The sequence below is a fragment of the Phallusia mammillata genome, chromosome 7 (genome assembly GCF_965637545.1).
Source record: "Phallusia mammillata chromosome 7, kaPhaMamm4.hap1.1, whole genome shotgun sequence".
Classification (NCBI taxonomy): Eukaryota; Metazoa; Chordata; class Ascidiacea; order Phlebobranchia; family Ascidiidae; genus Phallusia; species Phallusia mammillata.
The window spans coordinates 24966830-24985237 of NC_137258.1; the positions used below are offsets into that span (position 1 = coordinate 24966830).

General features: G+C 40.4%; 2 protein-coding genes, 1 long non-coding RNA gene and 2 pseudogenes across 7 annotated transcripts; all 5 read left to right on the plus strand.

Moving 5' to 3' along the window:
- Window positions 1-2059: 2059 nt before the first annotated feature.
- LOC145239283 (G-protein coupled receptor GRL101-like) lies at window positions 2060-3609 on the plus strand. Of its 3 annotated transcripts, none has more exons than XM_080102587.1 (4): window positions 2060-2113; window positions 2240-2352; window positions 2415-2596; window positions 2653-3609. In XM_080102587.1, the coding sequence occupies exons 1-4, from the start codon at window positions 2096-2098 to the stop codon at window positions 2943-2945; spliced, it is 606 nt and encodes a 201-aa protein (XP_079958713.1). In that variant the 5' UTR covers window positions 2060-2095; the 3' UTR covers window positions 2946-3609. The 3 variants fall into 3 exon arrangements, with proteins under 3 accessions (XP_079958713.1, XP_079958711.1, XP_079958712.1); XM_080102585.1 differs by having other exon boundaries at window positions 2062-2113; window positions 2176-2352; XM_080102586.1 differs by lacking the exon at window positions 2060-2113 and having other exon boundaries at window positions 2126-2352.
- A 787-nt stretch (window positions 3610-4396) lies between these two features.
- On the plus strand, window positions 4397-8867 carry LOC145238017 (ankyrin and armadillo repeat-containing protein-like). The gene is made up of 8 exons (XM_080101041.1): window positions 4397-4517; window positions 4992-5152; window positions 5661-5729; window positions 6146-6252; window positions 6418-6590; window positions 7056-7212; window positions 8402-8562; window positions 8803-8867. The coding sequence occupies exons 4-7, from the start codon at window positions 6156-6158 to the stop codon at window positions 8515-8517; spliced, it is 543 nt and encodes a 180-aa protein (XP_079957167.1). The 5' UTR covers window positions 4397-4517; window positions 4992-5152; window positions 5661-5729; window positions 6146-6155; the 3' UTR covers window positions 8518-8562; window positions 8803-8867.
- Window positions 8689-12889, plus strand: LOC145239113 (ankyrin and armadillo repeat-containing protein-like; annotated as a pseudogene). The gene is made up of 10 exons (XR_013862224.1): window positions 8689-8724; window positions 8803-8917; window positions 9152-9345; window positions 10451-10558; window positions 10952-11069; window positions 11458-11511; window positions 11694-11901; window positions 12165-12370; window positions 12428-12605; window positions 12825-12889. The product of XR_013862224.1 is annotated as an ankyrin and armadillo repeat-containing protein-like (transcript).
- LOC145239114 (uncharacterized) lies at window positions 12433-15416 on the plus strand (annotated as a pseudogene). The gene is made up of 11 exons (XR_013862225.1): window positions 12433-12544; window positions 12825-12950; window positions 13014-13201; window positions 13568-13760; window positions 13857-14032; window positions 14363-14516; window positions 14570-14731; window positions 14788-14897; window positions 14954-15076; window positions 15131-15264; window positions 15323-15416. The product of XR_013862225.1 is annotated as an uncharacterized LOC145239114 (transcript).
- A 300-nt stretch (window positions 15417-15716) lies between these two features.
- Window positions 15717-17474, plus strand: LOC145238022 (uncharacterized). The gene is made up of 3 exons (XR_013862067.1): window positions 15717-15764; window positions 15978-16032; window positions 16089-17474. It is a non-coding gene; the product is annotated as an uncharacterized LOC145238022 (long non-coding RNA).
- Window positions 17475-18408: the final 934 nt, after the last annotated feature.

An 18408-nucleotide genomic window follows, 5' to 3' on the forward strand; every position in this document is an offset into this window, starting at 1 on the left:
ATTTTTTTTAAGTAACGCGATATCTTGTTTTGCATGTGTCCACAAACTGTACGTGTGAACAACCAACAATAGTGGGTAAGTTATTACTATCCATAGAACGAAACAGACCTGACATGTGTGATATTTTGTTTAACTAACGCGATATCTTGTTTTGCATGTGTCCACAAACTGTACGTGTGAACAACCAACAATAGTGGGTAAGTTATTACTGTCCATAGAACGAAACAGACCTGACATGTGTGATATTTTTTTTAAGTAACGCGATATCTTGTTTTGCATGTGTCCACAAACTGTACGCGTAAACAACCAACAATAGTGGGTAAGTTATTACTATCCATAGAACGAAACAGACCTGACATGTGTGATATTTTTTTTAAGTAACGCGATATCTTATTTTGCATGTGTCCACAAACTGTACGTGTGAACAACCAACAATAGTGGGTAAGTTATTACTATCCATAGAACGAAACAGACCTGACATGTGCGATATTTTTTTTAAGTAACGCGATATCTTGTTTTGCATGTGTCCACAAACTGTACGTGTGAACAACCAACAATAGTGGGTAAGTTATTACTGTCCATAGAAGGAAACAGGCCTGACATGTGTGATATTTTGTTTAACTAACGCGATATCTTGTTTTGCATGTGTCCACAAACGGAACATTTTTATTTGTCGTTTAGTGGCTTCCTTTAAGCAACGAGCTGTTGTGCGACGGGAAACGGGATTACCTGTTGGAAATTCGCAATGTTGATCAAGGAAGCTTCAGCCACGATGAGGATCCTCGTCTCTGCGCGCATCGTAAACATTGCCCAACAACAAACGATCGTCTCAACATTCCTCAATCCAAAGTTTGCGATGGCGTTGCTGATTGCAAAGACGGAAGTGACGAAACTGTGACCGAAATCGTTGGAAAGTTTCGTTCAAAAGTTTGCAATGGTTTATTGATTGCAAAGATGGAAGTGACGAATATTCGGAAACTTGCACAAAACAAGGAAGGGTCAATTGCTCCGCATTGAATGGAGCTAAGGTATGTTAGCATCTGCGGATCATAATAACAACCCCACTTTGTTTATCATTGAGTTCTGTGTGTTCATCTTATAGGGTAATGTGCTTAGGTTTCCATAAATAAATCAGCGATCTGTGATTTTACGATAAACTGTGATGATGAAAGCGACGAAACTAACTGCACGAGTGACGGAAGGTTTTATTGCGAAAACAAACAACCTTTGTTTGTGAAGAAGGAAAAGGTTTTAAATTATTTTAATAAATATCTTTTTATTGCGGTTTTAACAAAATGTGCCACTAACAGAAATTCAATGGATTTGGCGACTGTTCAGACTGGAGCGACGAATGCCCAACGAAGTCAAGCAGAGCAAATGAAAACGTTTTCTCCTCGCGATACGAACTGATCGCTAACCCGGTGTTACGAACTGTTGTGTGGATAATGGCGTTCCTCGCAATCTTTGGAAACCTGGTATATTTTGTAAAGCTTGGCTGAAACAAAGTTCGGCGTTCTAAGTTCCTGATAAACTAGATGGTTTTGTATATAACTTTTTGGTTTCCTTTATTTTCAGGTGGTCATGGTTACTGAGATTAAGCTGTTGGTGACGACAGAATCACAATCGGCCTCATTTCGAACCAACCATCTTCTTGTTTTGAATCTGTCGATTTCTGACCTGCTCATGGGAGTTTATCTGCTCATGCTCGGCATTGCTGGTGTTCAATATTCTGGAAACTACTGTGCCAACGACCTTGTTTGGAGGTCAAATCGGGCGTGCAATTCAATGGGCATTTTGGTTTTGCTTTCCAGCGAACATCAGTAATTACAATGGTCCTGCTGACAGCGTTTCGAATTTATGCTGTGAAAAACGTGAGTATTTTTTAATGTATATGTGCTCTAGTGTTTGCAGCAAGCAACTTATGTTTTGCAGCCGTTTAATGCGCCATATTTTCCCGAACTGAAGATTATTATCCTTGCCATCATTTTATCCTGGACATTTTCATTCACTCTGGCTTTTATTCCTCTCACGCCTCAATTCCAACATTTGTTTGAAACCAAAGCGTGGATGAAAGAAAATCCGTTCTTCAAGAGTCATGCCGTTGACTTTTCAAGTGAGCAATTGTAACACATGTGTATATTTACCAGTTTTGTTCCGCCGTGTGTTTTCGTGCAGGCATGGCACTTTCATGAAACGGTTTGTAAACTTTCGACACAATTTTACCATCAACGATTCTCAGACACTCGATGACGCACTTCTAAGGGCACACAATATTTATTCTTGGGCGGATTTTGTGGATGTTCTTGAAGATTATAACTACACTGAAATGTTTGACATTACAGGATATTTAGGGTATGTAGTTACAAGCAAATGGGGTTTTAGTAATTGTTGCTGTAACTGAATGTTTTTCTCAGGTACTACAGCACCAACAGTGTTTGCATCAGTAAACTTTACGTGACACAGACCGACAAGGCTTGGTCATTTTCACTTGGCATCATCACTCTAAACTTCGTGACTTTTATGTTTGTTGCTGTGGCCAGTGGCAGGCAAGTGAATGAGAGGGCCCGAAATGCGAGAGCTGAAAAACAGAACCAAGGTAAATCCGATAAGCGCAACTTAAATATTGCTCCTAACTTCTGGTGTTTGTTGCAGAAATGCAAAAGAAAATCATCCGGCTGGTCTTTACTGATTTCTTCTGCTGGGTACCAATCTCAATCATGGCTTTCCTAAACTTCGGTGGAACAACTGTACCCCCAGTGATTTACGCAGTGTCAGCAATAATCCTGATTCCCATCAACAGCTCTCTTAACCCTCTCATCTACTCCAACGCCCCGAAAATGCTCTACGATCGAGTCCGGAAGCGTTTACGTGACGTTCGACGACGTCAACAGCCATATGACAACCGACGAGTTAACGTGGCAGTTGTGGCTGAAGCCGCCCTCTGACAATTAAACGACAAGCGACACACATGATTGACAAACCAAGCGGCTAAACCGCACAAACCACCTCTTGTGCGGCATGTACATATTTATTATAATTTTCAGTTGTTTGCGAATGTTTTGCAATTGCGTGGTGCTTTGATCCTTTTTGCTATTTTGTGTAAAACTTGGGGTCAAGTACATGTTTTTGTTTTGTGCATAATTTTGTCACGATGTGTTTGCTGGGAACTGGCATTTTTCTTTGGCAACCCGGGAAATCCCGATTATTTTTTATGAAATCCCGGGATTGGGGGCAGGTGTTTACATTAAGTGGGGGTAGGCGTTGTTTAGTTTGCAGAATAACCTTTTGAATCAATCATACAATACAGTAAAGCACACCGCGGCAAAGTCAAAAAGGCTTGTTTAGCATTGTACGGCGAGCCGTATTATTCAGGATTGGGTTTTTGAAAACAAACCAGAAGTATAAACTCTACCAAGTGCCACGTTTGATCCGTAATGTCACTTTCTATTTACGATTGATTAGTTGCATACAACCTGCATAAAAACCGACAACAAAATAATAAGCTTCCAAAGTATTAAGCAAAGTGGATTGTACAAACAGTTGTGACACTAAAACGCTGATGTTAATTAGAATCTCAGGAAAGTTGTAACTATTAATAAAATGAATGATTGACCGAAATGTTGGTTTGTTTGTTTCAAAAAAAACTTCAAGATTTAAATTCCGCGCAAACGCAACAAGAAAAACGTTTATCATAACAAATAAATGACCTTCAAAGTTGTCTGACTGTTTGCATGAAGTGTTTTAAATCACGCGGGATAGACTAACACGTGACTATCGCGGAAGGCGGTCCCCAAAAGGCAACGTGATTGAAGCCAACTGATTAATTAGTTTCACCCTAACACCATCTTTTGGTTGGTAATACGAAATTGTAGCTGTAATGCTTGCAGTAGGTAACGACAGGGGAAATAACGAAAACAGAGCGTGGTGCGCGAACGTGAACACAAAGTGCAACTTAAAGTGGAAACAAAGTGCATGAAGGTAATGAAACAAATAAAAGAAAAGCAAACCAGAAAGTAGTTGAAAAAAGGTAAACGTGGGAAGTAACAAAATGCAGAAAAATTATACTAAAAACATGTTTTAGTATAAGTTACTAAAAACAAAGTGCAAGACTTTTCATATCTTAGTTCTTTTATGGCCTCGAGTAGCACTGTTGTGGTAAATACATTTTACTGAGCTATTAAAAACGACAATTCCTAAAACAGATTTGATGTGCAACACACGAATCAAGTTCGTAGTAATTATGTTTGTGCAAAATCTCCCGACACAAGTTAGTGTTTGATTCACTTCTTTCCACTGTTTGTAAATCAAGGGTTGTTTCGTTCCTGAGGGGCGATTTATCGGTCAAAACGCGCGGTAAAGTGATTAAGTAATCGTTGCTCGAAAACTTCACAGACAGGAAGATTGGGACTCCAAAGCTGACTTGCATCGGCGCCAAAGTTGATATAAAAGGCAAACAGCTGATTTGCGGCGTTAAAAGCACGTTTTACTGGAAGCGGATGGAGAAAGCCAAGCTACAGGTTCGTCGTTGTTGCTGGAATATTTGTGATTATAAAAACACGGTTTAAAGCTTAGGGACAAGTGCCGGATTAACCATTAGGCACAGTAGGCACGTGCCTGCAGGCCAGTAAAATATCCAGGCCACTTTTGATGATTTGGCAACACTAATAATTCTAATTTTTTAGTTGGCAACCCTGATTTTCGGGCCACTTATAAAATGTGCCTACAGGCCAGCAGACCCTTAATCCGGCACTGTTAGGAACCCATCCAGAACCTTGATTTGCTATTTTTGTTTTTCTTTGTTGCATTTCTCTTTTATGTATTTTACTCCCAACTTTTTTTGCGCATTATTGCAAATTTCACTCGTATTATGACGTCATCGCCGCAACTATCTCATGGACTTGAACACTAATCATTATGTTTTGCACGCATGTGACGCAATCACTGATAATGTCATCCAATGGGAATTGCAACATGATCCAATGGAACCGAAGCACCAGTGAGAACCAGAACGCCGTCACTATTCGATGACATCACACGACGGAGCGCCAGTGATGATGTCATCCTCGGCGCATCAGTGCGACTTCGAAACGCTTATGGCACTCGCCATGTTTGTTGCACGATGTGTTTTTAAGCATTGTTGATTTGTCTGCAGGTGAGTGGAGACGACGGGATAAGAAAGCGCCGATGATAGAGCACATTTCAACTTAAGTTAATTACGCTATATATTTATAACGACCATTTTCATTATATAACTTAGTTATAACGACCATTTTCATTATATGTTTATAACAACCATTTTCACTATATGTTTATAACAGCCATTTTCAATTCCAATAGTTGTAAAATATACGACATGTTGAGGATTTTCATAATTTATATTTCGCTTTATCCACCAGTTTTAAATCCTTCAACGACATTAGAAAGCTGTTTTAAACTCGTTTATCAGCGAATTTCTTTTTCTGACCTCAATTATAAAATTAGCTTTTTAACTAACTGCATAAAATCGTACTTAATTATTTTCACTTTTTTATTTTTTTAAACGTAGTTTTTGGTGGTGTACAGTTTCTTTACGATATCACAAAATTTCAAGGCCGTAATTTTTTTAAATAGAATGTTTGTATAAAATACATTAGTTATTGACATTATCGCTTTGTTTTCAGCTTGTGTTTTTAGTGCGTCAGTATATTTTCTTCATTTCAAGACTGTGGTCAAAATGTCATCGTACAAAAGTGAGTGTTTTTAAAATAATATTTTGCAGCAATTTTAAATCAATGTTATATTATTAACACATGCGTTTAAATTAAACCACCAATATTGGATTGGGAATTTTCGTTGCGCAATAACTGCTGAGCAAACGTCAATCAATATTACCACTAGCGGGATTTCCTGGGAATTTAATGTTGTGATAAATGTCAGTTCGAGCTGCAAACATATTTACTGCGATCTACAATTGGTTTGCAACTACCTAAAAACTACCAGCTATCTGTTCTGCGACATTTTAATGCGTAAAAATATTATTTTAATGCGTAAAATATTTGTGCATAGAAACTAATTTTTTGATATTTTATTACCTATACGTTTTATATAGAAAGTAAATTTTGGTTTAAAACCATCAGCAGGTGTAAAAACTTGTTTTTATGCATAGATTCAGGAATATGGGACATCACATCCAACGTTTGTGGATTTGTACGAAAGTTGATCCTGATGAGTGTTCGGCCGAGAAAGAAAGTCGGTTCTTCAACACCTACTCGGGTATTTTGCATTTAATCACGTGACGTTCGGCTGGTAAAACCTATTAGCATAAAAACATGTTGGCATGTTTGTAAGTAGTTGGTTCCTTAAATTTAATAAGCGTTGAAAAAACATTAGCTTACTAATGTGCTGTAGTTTGTTAAATACTTCTTTTTCTCTTTTCAGAAATCGTGAAATGTGTCTTGTCTGTGCACATGTCGCGTGTACGTGTGTCTCCTGTCGCGAACGTACTTGCGCTACACGCGACATGCGACGTATCTTCCGCCGTCAAGCTTTCTGACCACATCCACATCCACCCGATTTTGCTGCAACGATGGCGTCGACGATTACGTCATCACGTGAGTGACGTAAAACCGATGTAATGACGTGTATGTAAGGGTTTAAATCGGAGTTTCTATACCTGGGGAGGATTGTTAATAGAGTCGATCTTAATAAAACAGTTCATTGCAAAATTTGGAGCTGAAATAATCAAACGCACAAATATACCGAGCAAAATAACATTATGCAGGAAACCAATTTTTCAGCGCTGTGAACCGTAGTGAAGTTTCCGTGTTAATTGTTCTTACTTGCGTCGTAAAAATCGTGTGACAAAACATCCATTATATTTTCGTCACTGCTTTTTAAACATTTTAAGGCAAAACCGAGTTTCCTAAACTAAAAGCGAAAAATCTCAGTTACCGTCTGACTTTCATGTTAACCATTGAAGATTTTAAACATTGTCGCATTCTAAAAGTTTCTTATATGTTTGCAATAAGATCCTCAGTATACACAATATTTACGAGCTGAGGTTTTAATGTTTCCAGGTTGGACTGATTCGTGCAGCGATGGAACGTGACCCGGTGACGCAGAGAAATCTTAAACTTCTGCAATTTATCACCTCTCTGCCTGTCCTCTTGGTGGCGCTAAGGCGTCGGTTGATAAAAATCCCTGATTTGGGAGGATTGCTGACTCCGCTATCAGGTGATGAATAATTGAACGGGAAGAGTTGAGTTTATTTCGCGTGGTGAACATAGCGACACAATTGCACTAAAACCATCACCAAGCCGGAAATAACTGCGCAACGTTAAAACGTTATTGAGCGCAATACAGTGAAGGGAACAATTGGTGGGTCATGACTAATCCAGCTGCAGGTACACCGTATCGTGGAGCGTTATGTGACAGGGACTCACAAGAAAGTGAGTTTGGTGCATTGTGGTAAACACGACCGGGGGAAGACTCCCTTATTTCACCAAATGTTAATGTAAACATTTGTGGCCTCGTCAGTTCATGCAGAGAAATATAAACCGGTTATAAAGCGATTAACGACAGGATTGTGCGGTTATAATAAAGCGTTACTTACAATCAACTTTGTTGTTTGTTGTTTCATTTTCATGCTCTGGGCGGGCAAAGCCTGAATGCGTCATGCTCGCAATAAGTCCGCCGTATAGCTGCCTGTTTTTAATGTAAGTTGGTTAAATCATTTTTATTTACTTTTTTTGACTTATACAGTTGGTAAGTTGGTGATTTCAATTTAGTTCAACCCATCGGAAACCACTAGGTTGGAGCAATGTTGCTTAATTTCTTGCTCAGAAAACACAAGCGACCGAGATAGGATTAGAACTCACAACCTTGTGAACATAAGGCGGTTGCTCGTTTCTGTGATTTTGTTTTGACACAAAATACTTTATTTCAACCAATTTATACGGAAGCTTTAAAAATAATCTGCGTTAATGAGGAGTTGCAAGAAATCAGACGTGAATTGGCAATAGCTGCCGATAACAACGTTGCCAAAACGCTCGGATATGTTTGCAACAGGGGTCGGCAACACTTGGCACGCGTTCCAAGGTTACCTGCCTTCGTAATTTTCATGGCACGCCAACTGATTTGCGTGTTTATTTTTAAGTACTAATTTAACCTGTTACACTGCTTGTTTATAGTTTTTATCATGTCATTGTCTTAAAATTCAGCCTTACAAAACACTCTGCTGCACAAAACACTCTGCTTTTTATTATTGATATCTGCTGTTACGAACCACTGTTATTTAGAATAAACTTTGGCACACGAGGTCATTAAAACTTTAAAATAACAAGTAAATTGGCACGCGTCGCTTATAACGGTTGCCGACCCCTGGTTTACAACGAGTCTAACACTATCGTATGACGTCATGCAGGTGACGTATTACGAACTGAATCGGAAATTCCGCCGTTCGCAATTGGTCCAAAAGGTGCTCAACCATGCGAAACCTTCACGCTTGACCAAACAGGAGAACGATGTCATCTTACATGAGCTCACGGGGAAATTCAGTTTGACCTTGACACAGATGACATTGAGGTAAGCGTTGTGACGTCAGAATCATGTAACGTTATAAGTTGAGTGTGTTCTAAACACTGAAGCCAGGTTATCTTTAAATAAGTATTATGTGCTGGTTATTTACTCGATTGTAAGCCGCATTTTGTGATGTTCTATACTAGTTTTGGTTTGGCCAATTTCGTGGTAAGGTCTTGGCTGAATTCAGGGTTTGTACCGAAATTTTTCGATTGATTCGGTTTAACACTACTTATTTGTTTACAGACGTTGTCCGATGACGATTGGTGTAATCATGTTGCGGTTGAGGCAGGGCGACATCTAGCGGATCTCCTGGCAAACCGACCGCGACAGGAGTATTCCGTCCCGACAACATCGCTCGGTACAAGCGGTGACTTGGAGTTGCGAACTCAACACAGAAAATAAACATAAGTGCAAAAAATATTAATATCAGCGTATTCCAGGTTATTAAATCAATGCAGAACATTTCCTTACTTGTGGCGCAGGACATCAAACCGCAGTAGGCTATTTTGTTTGAAATTAGTCAACGCATTTGCTTTCCGTCGCCCATCCTTTCTGCTGTGCCATGTCACGGATGAAGTACTTGTTGTTGCAGATGGGAGTTTGTACCACGTGATCCGTATCCCTCTCACCACTTATTACCCAGCAACTCCGCCCATCCCAGCGTGGCTTCATGCAAGATACCAGCTACTAAGCTCCTACAGACCGAGAAAGCTGCCAATGAACGATTAACAACTCGACGAAATGATGAAAAGAGTCTTTGGGTTCCGCCAAGCTTTGAACAGCAAGGTTAGCACAGATGCGCGCGAGTTACATCTACGTTATTAATCGGGCAAGTAAAGTCTTTTTGTAAGTAAGTTAACTGCATGCGTTGTGGTTTTAAGAGTTCTGGACACAGGAAGTAAGTTTCAATATCTGCTCATAAAAACTGATCATCAGATATATCACATTGCTTTAGAAGTAAACAAGCTAGGTGAAGTATTTAAAAGGAGGCAGCGCAGGTGAAGTATTTGAAGGAGGCAGCGCAGAAGCATCTTGGTTGCCTTTTTAGACTAGTGTTGCTCTATTATTCGATGACAGTGAATAGAGAGTCAACAAATAATTTATGCTGCGGTATTGTGTTGATTATGCGAGCTTTTTGACAGTTGGTATTCTATTTTATTGTTGTAGGTTATAGAGTAAAAAAGTGGCGTGACCTGTATGTATTTTTATAAAAAGTGGCGTGACCTGTATGTATTTATTAATATTTTGTTTCAGCTTGTGAGATAAATAAGGTTTTTTGGTGCATAGTAATTTATGACGCTACAAGTTCTTCCAGTGCATCCAAAATTATATTTACACTCAAGACTTTCCTGCCGAATTTATACAAAGTCCCAGCAATAAATTATATACAACATCTGCAGCTGTACAGTTTATTTCGATTTCTTGTTGACAGTCACAGAAAAAAAAACGAGTAAACAAATGAGTTAGACAGCAAGTGAGCCACAAATCTCAGGCACTTTGCAAACGTTTATGAGGAAAGTCAACAGCGATTTTTTTAAATGAGGTAACCAAGGCATTTTTTTCTGCTGATATTCTCTGCACAAACAAACATATTTTTCTGGTTATTAATGAAAGCATTTTGTCTGGCATGTGTAGTTGAAATGGTAGAGCGCGAGTCCCGGAAAGACTCGAATCCCATCGCAGATTTTTATAATTTTTTTGTACCCTGTGCCTTGCTGGTCGCTGATTTGAGTTTATGTTTACTATATCTGACACACAATATTTAAATATTTTAGTTGGAAGTTATTTGTGCGATTGTCAACCTACTAAGTGCGCCAAATAGTGCTCTCAGGTCGGGCAGTTGATGATTGTCACCCACAATAATTTTATAGGTCGTATTTCACATTTGCAGAGTATGGAAGGAAGTCTCAAACTCTCATGCCGTCGTGAACTTGTCACCCCCTTTATCGCCCTAATGCGGAAAACTGCAAGCTCGAGTTTATTTTCCCCAGATGTGCAGGTTTGATGGTGACGTTGTTGTTTTTGTGTAGGGCATGACGCTGTTGTTTGTGTGTAGGGGATGACGCTGTTGTTTGTGTGTAGGGGATGACGCTGTTGTTTGTGTGTAGGTGATGACGCTGTTGTTTGTGTGTAGGGGATGACGTTGTTGTTTGTGTGTAAGGGATGACGCTGTTGTTTGTGTGTAGGGAATGACTCTGTTGTTTGTGTGTAGGGGATGACGTTATTGTTTGTGTGTAGGGGATGACGCTGTTGTTTGTGTGTAGGGGATGACATTGTTGTTTGTGTGTAGGGGATGACGCTGTTGTTTGTGTAGGGGATGACGCTGTTGTTTGTGTGTAGGGGATGACGCTGTTGTTTGTGTGTAGAGGATGACGTTGTTGTTTGTGTGTAGGGGATGACTCTACTTCACCACGCTTGCATTCACAACCGGCAGATGATCCTGAGTATTTTGTTGGGGCAGAAACCGAACTTAAACGTGAGACGAACCGAGATTAACCCGCGTTCTACACGTGAGTAAACACTTTTGTATTACTTGTTTATATTTAGCTGCTTTTCGTCTATAAACATAACCTGACAAAAATTTTAATGCCATTACATCATATATGTTTTCTGGTTATTGCCCGTATGGTCAATACAAGGTCAAATTTAAGACGGGTAAAAGTTTGAATAAACTGTTGCTGCCAGGCATAACGTATCAACAAAATTTTTAGCTCTTCCAGCAGTTTTTTATTGTAATATGTCGACGTTTCGACGTCTCATACGAGACACCTTCATCAGGTTAATGACATAAATTGAAAACACAAAGTTGTAAAGTATCTTGTTTCTTAAGCTAGAAATATTTTACAACTTTTAAATATGGCCGCCATTTTTTCTGAAACGACTTTATGTTGAACTTAGAATTGACAGGTTTCAACGATATACCTGATGACGATTTGTTTATTGAAAGGACCGGTGAGATTTTTATGAATGGAACTAACCCGCTTGTGTGACGTAATAACCTGCTTGTCGTCATTCAACGTCATCTTTGTTGTTGTTCATTGTAGATTTGTATTTTTCGCCGACTTGTAATGTTTTGTTGACTGCGTTTTAAACAGAAAGTGATTTTGTTTAAAAACCTTCAATTTTCATGACAGGCGCGACCCCCCCCCCCCTGCACTTTGCTGCCAGATGTGGCGCCCTCGAGTGTGTTACAGCGCTCCTAGCGAGCAAAGTGAACCCAATGGTGAGCGATGCCCGCAATCATTCAGCGATCCACCACGCATGCGCAACAGGTCACACGGCCATTGTGAGGTCACTACTGCGACGTCACCCGAATTTACTGGAAATGCCAGCAACTGGGGGGTGAGTTACGTGGATTAATTTGTTATTTGCGCGAATGTTACCTGGATATTGTTTTTGTGTTTTCAGTGAAAATTCGTCGAGTTTTAACTGAAGGTATTTTTACTTCACTCGTATTCATGCTTCAATCGTCACTAACAAAGCAATCACGTCATAGCGCATATTTAACTTATCAATATTACACAAACGACACTAATCTCAACCAAATGCGGTGGTTTTTTCCCGCCACAATTTATCTTTATGCTACACCTTTACATGCTATGTAGAGACAATGTGACCCCCCTGCTCGCTGCTGCCTCCAACGGCGCTCTTCAAACACTTAAGTTCCTCCTCAAATGTGGTGCAACAATAACTGCTTGTGACGTCAACAATGACGGGCCGATACAGCGCGCTGAGTTAAAGTACCACACTGACTTCATCGAGTAGTTGATCGGGCGCACAAAAAGCCACGATGTGTGGAGAGGTGTTGTTGGTACGTATCAGTCTGTGCATGCGCCCGGCTCGGCCAATAAAAAGCCTTTGTTGACAGAAATGATGGCTGGTCGTGACAAAGCAGGACGCGTCACTTCGGTGTTTGGAAGTTTTGCTCGATCGTTCACCCAAATACTGGAAACCTCTTCTCCACTCCGGGGCTGTCCCTCATCTCGTTAAGCTGCTCCAAAGTTCGTAAAGAAGACCGAAGTCGGCGACACTGTCGGTTGATTCTGGTCGGTTTTATGTTTCCTTAAAGTTTTGCTACACACGACAAGTACAACTGTCGTTTAATCGTCTCAATTTATTTTTTAAATCCAAAACTTGCACTTTAGCTGTTGTGCTATAGTGTATTAACTTAATACAAATACTATTAAGCGTTATTACTTGTTTTGCTCTGCATTAAGCTCGGTTGAGTGGATAACTCTCTCAGTTCATGCTTTGTTGTGTTCCAGGACTCGGCAGGGATTTGGACGATGAGAATTGTTCACTGATCCGCTCCTTGGCCTGCTCCGTTATTTGTCTCATGTCAGAACAGGATTCTGTGCGGGTCGAAGTTGCAAATGCTGGCGCAATACCAAGTAGGTACCCGGAATTCCCCCAAACCCCCTCAATAAGTTTGCCACATCTCTATTTGTGTCCAGCTTTGATTTCTCTGTTGAAACCGAGCAACGATGGTGATCCGGAGCACCGAGGTGTGGATGACGAGAGATGTGAGATCCAATCGTGTTCTTCTGTCGTTCTCTCGGATCTCGCTCATGTTGACGACAACGCGTCACGCATCGCTGATTACGGTGGTATCCGGCCTCTTGTGGAACTTCTGCAAGTTGATGTGAGTTTACATCGAAATGTTTCGGCCTTTAAGTTGAACTTATAAACTTAATGTATCATCAGCGCACAAATTTACGATATTGAAGTCTAGCAGCTGCAGCGTCACATTGACCTCTTATATAAGGCCTGCAGTTTTGTTCTGTTGATTTGATTCTTCAGTAAATCGTTTAGTTTGTATTCCTTTTAATATGTGCCCCTTACTCGATGCGTGAAGTCGGTTGTTAAATTGACTGCTTGATTCTTCTTTAATTGCATAATCATAAGCGAGCTCGTTCATTTTACAAACCGACTTCTTGTTTGTTCCCGAATTCTGGGCTGGCTTTCATGTAAGTGATTTGCGTCCCGGCTAATACGACTTCTACATCAGGTCGTCGATGTCTTGGTGAACGTCATCAACACTCTTGCCTCCCTGTGTCGGGGGGCAAGTCCGGTGCTGGCGACATCCAGCGGAGGATTATGGAGTGCGGAGCTTCAATTTTCTCACGGTTCGTGACGATGCGTTGCAGACAGCCGCTGCTGACGCAATAGCCGCCGTTTGTGACGAAACCAATGAGAACCAGGTAAACAGTTCTGGGCGGGCATACTGCGTCATTTTTCGATTAATAATGTCTGTTACAGATATAAATCTGTACGATAATGTGATTGTCTTCTTATAGAACGACTTTGTGAATATCGGAGTTCTACCGCCACTGGTGGCGATATTGCGTGGTCACTGCATTCCGGCTCAAATGAAGGCGGCACTTGCAGTTGGATGCATCACCAGAGGGAACTGTGTGCACAGCAGGAAGCGTCACTGGAGGGCGCCCCCGCATCGCTCAGCAGGATTTTTCAGGTTTTTGATTCAACCAAATTGAATATTCGTAATGCGTGGCTACAAAGAGAACTACGACACAAAAATAAAATCTAACAAAATTTAAAAACGCGTTATACCGAGTGAGAAGGTTTCAAATGAAAATCGTCTTTAGTGTTTAACGACGAGAATTTTTGGCATTTTCACGCTAATAGCTCTTGACGAGCCAACATAACCTGTACGGAGCCTGTACGATAAAATACTTGCGGCCTGTTATTCCCATAAAAAAAACGCAAATTGGATATGCGATAAACCGAATTCGTCTGTGTTCACGTATTATTGACAGCTACGTCATGAAAACTATTTGTGCAGATTTGGTCGGATGAGGTAAAGGAATGTGGCGCATGCGCACTGTGGGCGTTGGCTGGCAACCACCCGGAGCAGCAGAGAGCTATAGCTGAAAGAATCGGGACCAGCCAAATAATTGACATGCTGCTTATCAAGTCCGACACGCTTCATTTGATCGGTGAGCCAAAGTCACTGTGACGTCATTGTCGTACTAACTGATGCCCAATACAGGTTGCCAGGCGGTGGCAGCATGGGGCTGGAAAAGTTCGTCAAGTCAAAGTCGCTTGTCACGTGACAACACCATTCCTCCGCTCATCCGATTGTTGCGATTGGAAAGATCGACTCGGAAGGTCGTCATGGCAACCCTCGACGCTTTAAACAACATGTGCATTGGTGCGTGACAATTGTACTTAAATTCCTACAGTGTAATTAACTTCACACTGGTTCAGGCGTCGCCCACATTAACAACAAACAAACGCAACTTCTCATTGCCGAAGAGGGCGCCATAAAGCTGTTGCTCAACCGGGTCTGGAGGACGTCACGTGATGAGACGATGCAGGTAACGCCATCATCACGCTATGTGTGACGTCACAATGATTCATTGTCTATTGTCAGGTTTGCCTGTTGCACTGCTTGGCTTGTTTGGTGAGCGGATGCCAGGAGAATGAGGAGAAGTTGAATGACCTGGATGGATTCGGATTCGAAATTATTTTGGAAATACTCAACTCCGCCAACCTGGTGCGTCATTATAGTTTTGTTCGGTTGTTTGTGGTAATATACAGTTGTTTTCAGTCAGTAAAGTTTCAAGCAGCCTCAGCTGCGCTCAGCACTTGCTGGAATTTCACGCTTGGGTGGCTTGAATCTCACAACGTTGGAGGATTTCAACGTTGGAGGATTTGCTGCAATGACCCTGGTGGTGATGGCAGGTGTGACGTGTGGAAGTTAGTTCCTGTTGCAAAGTAATTACGGCGTGTTCTGTTTCAGCGGATTACCTGAGCTAGAGTGCCCGATGCCATTGTGACGTGTGGGGCAGTACCTAAACTGCTGGAGAAACTTAATTCGAGTGATAAGCTGCTTCGGCAGTCGGCCGCGCAGGCTTTGGGTGGGTTTCGTGTTTACTTGGAGCAGTGATTATTACCTGTTTATGTATTTCTCTGCCTCAACTTTCGATATTTTGTATATTAACACCCTACTTTGGTCCTTTACATGTGCGTTTGGTTAAAATCTCCCACTTGGTACTTGACAGGTTATTTGTCGTTCAACCGAACAGCGAGTCGGGAGTTGATGGGAGCTTGCAGGGCAACAGAAGGAGTTTATTCAAATCTCACTGTGAATTTGGGGGAAGATGGTCGCATTTCCGATGAATTTGTGGCGTAATTCAAACGACAAGCAACGATTGGACTTCCCATCGCTAACAAGAAGAAAAGTAATACAGTTTTTTATTTATAGAATTGGTGTGTAAACTGAGTGTAGTGACTGCAAGAGCTGCGTTTCTAGTTTTTAATTTACGAGACAGCACAATTGATAGAACTGTGGGAAGTTTTATAATGTGGGCTCGCAGACGTAATTTTATAAAAGGAGCCGATCACTACAAGATTGTTGGGAACCACTGACTTGTATTGACCGATTTTCACTTTAGGGATTTCCCGACCTTAAACGGCTTTCCCCACAACAAACAGGCCTCATGAGAACAGGTGGGAAAGTTTTGCAATCACCCTTTTCTTCGAATTTCATCAAATATTTTATGCAGAAATCCACGCAAATCGTTACGATCAAAATCCATTTCTCCTGCTAATAGAATTGTGACGTTAAAGAAGTAAAGTATGACGTCTTAAATCATGATGTCATCCTGTCAAGGACACAGAACAATTTTTTTCATTTATTTTTGCTTAATTTTCGAAAAGAAATATTTACTGTGAACAATTTTAATTAAATTAAAGTTTTTACCTTTTCAGTCGCAACTGTGATTTTTGATACTTTTGTTAGTTTGACTTGATCATTGACTTGATACTGTGTAATATTTTTATCTATGCCTTTCTTTTACCATCATGCATAAGAATTTATGTTTTCGTCCACCACTATTTTTGTTAATATTACTTTTAGCTGCAAACGTTTGTCGTCAATGCTTGGTTTGGCACAAATTGTAATTTGTATCAGCCTGAAGGAGGGCTTTAACCTGGAAATTTCTAAACCTTTTTTGTTTTGTGCCAATAAATGGGTAATAAATTCTTTTTTTTTAATTGATCGCGTGATGACGTTTTGCCGAATGTGTATCGGACCTTGGACTTTTCATTCAAAACATATCGGACTTTGGACTTTCAATTCAAAACATTTTAATTGCATGTAATTATCGTGACGTATTGGCCCGGTCAGACCCGATCATAACTCGCCTTTTTTCTACACTAAAGTTTGACCGGCTATTAAACCGGTTTAAACCTGTTTTCTCATCAACACACCGGTCATAAACTGGCTGAAGGCTATCGTTTTATCGCCCCCCTTACGTGTTAACGTGAAGCAACGTCTTAAACTGCTTCCAGCCATGTTACACTTGACGTTTCTGTAAAGCAGGGGTGGGCAACCTGCGGCCCTTCATCAAAGGTTGTGCGGCCCGCAGAGACGCTAGTATTTTAAAAGTACTGGCAAAAGAGTCCAATTAATACATATTTTTAAACTGATTAATGCGCCTCATGCTAGTTTTCTGCAATCTGGCCAAATGTGGCTAGAACCAAGTACGAATTATACTTGTAGTTGAGCATATTTGGTAAGAAACAAAGCAAAATCACTTTGTGTTATGCACATGTGCGGCCCGCGATCCAATTTTGACATTTGTAATTGGCCCTACAGTAAAAAAGGTTGCCCACCCCGGTTGTAAAGCATTTTAATGAATAATTGCGGTTTAGAACTCGGTTAATATTCTCGGCCGTACACGTTTTACAACCATACCAGTTTTACAACTTGTAATAACATGTGACCTGACCGCTATATAAGCTAGTATCTTTTAGACCTAAAATCAGTTTTTACTTTAGACTTGAAATCTCACAGTTGATTCGTGGCGCGTTGACTTTTGCGTTGCGTGTTGAGCCGCAATTGGCGCTCTCGTGGCATGGTTTATTGAAATATAATGTGGGAACGTTAATTTAGCTTTGCGTCTTTTTAGGTTTGTTTAGGCAGCTTAGTTTGTTTATTGGAGTCAGATATACGGCAGTGTTTTATATTGTCTACCTTGAAGGTCAGTACAAATGCAAGCTGAAATAAAGAAGTACCGTTTCATTGGCCTAAGAACGATAGTAGGATGCGTCTTTTTGCTGCGAAGTTGATTTAAAAGTTATACTTTTTCGCCTCGATGGAACCCACAGTTCAGGAGTTCGTTAATGTGCATTTATTTCCGAATATTATTGAGCGCGAAACATATTTATTAAACAGCTGTGAAAATAAACATTGCGTCATCAATCAGCTGTTTGTTAAGGTAGATACTTTAACACCAAAAACTAGCGGCACTGGAGTCCGGTTCACTTTAGGTCAAATGACAAATAGTTTGTGATAGTTTATAACTGCTGTTTAAATCATTAGAATGCAACTGTTGTTGTAGTGTGGTGGAAAAAACAATGCCTCATGCGCGCAATTTTTGGGTTCAATTTTTGTCTATTTTTTTTCTTTTTTTGCAGGCTTGTACAAATGCCGGCGGTTAGGGCTATTAGGGTCAGGTGAAGGTTTAAAATCAAAAATAACGTTAAAAACAAGCATTTTTTAAACATTTGACCTGACGTTACCTTCTTGACCTAAAGTGAACCGGACTCCAGTGCCGCTAGTTTTTGGTGTTAAAGTATCTACCGTTTGTTAACAGACGTGGCGAAAATTTTTATCTTAAAAGTTGAGACTGTTTTTGGTCGTTTTGTCGCAAAATTATGAAGATTAACGACAAAATCGTTTGGTAACACGTTTTTGGAATAACATTCTGAAAGTTTTGAGTTTCAATTTAAGTTGGAAACGTCGTTGCCGATGACCCTGTTTTACAGTTTACTAAGAAGGTTTTGGGCCTTATACGTTTTTATTTACGAATTTACCGTGTA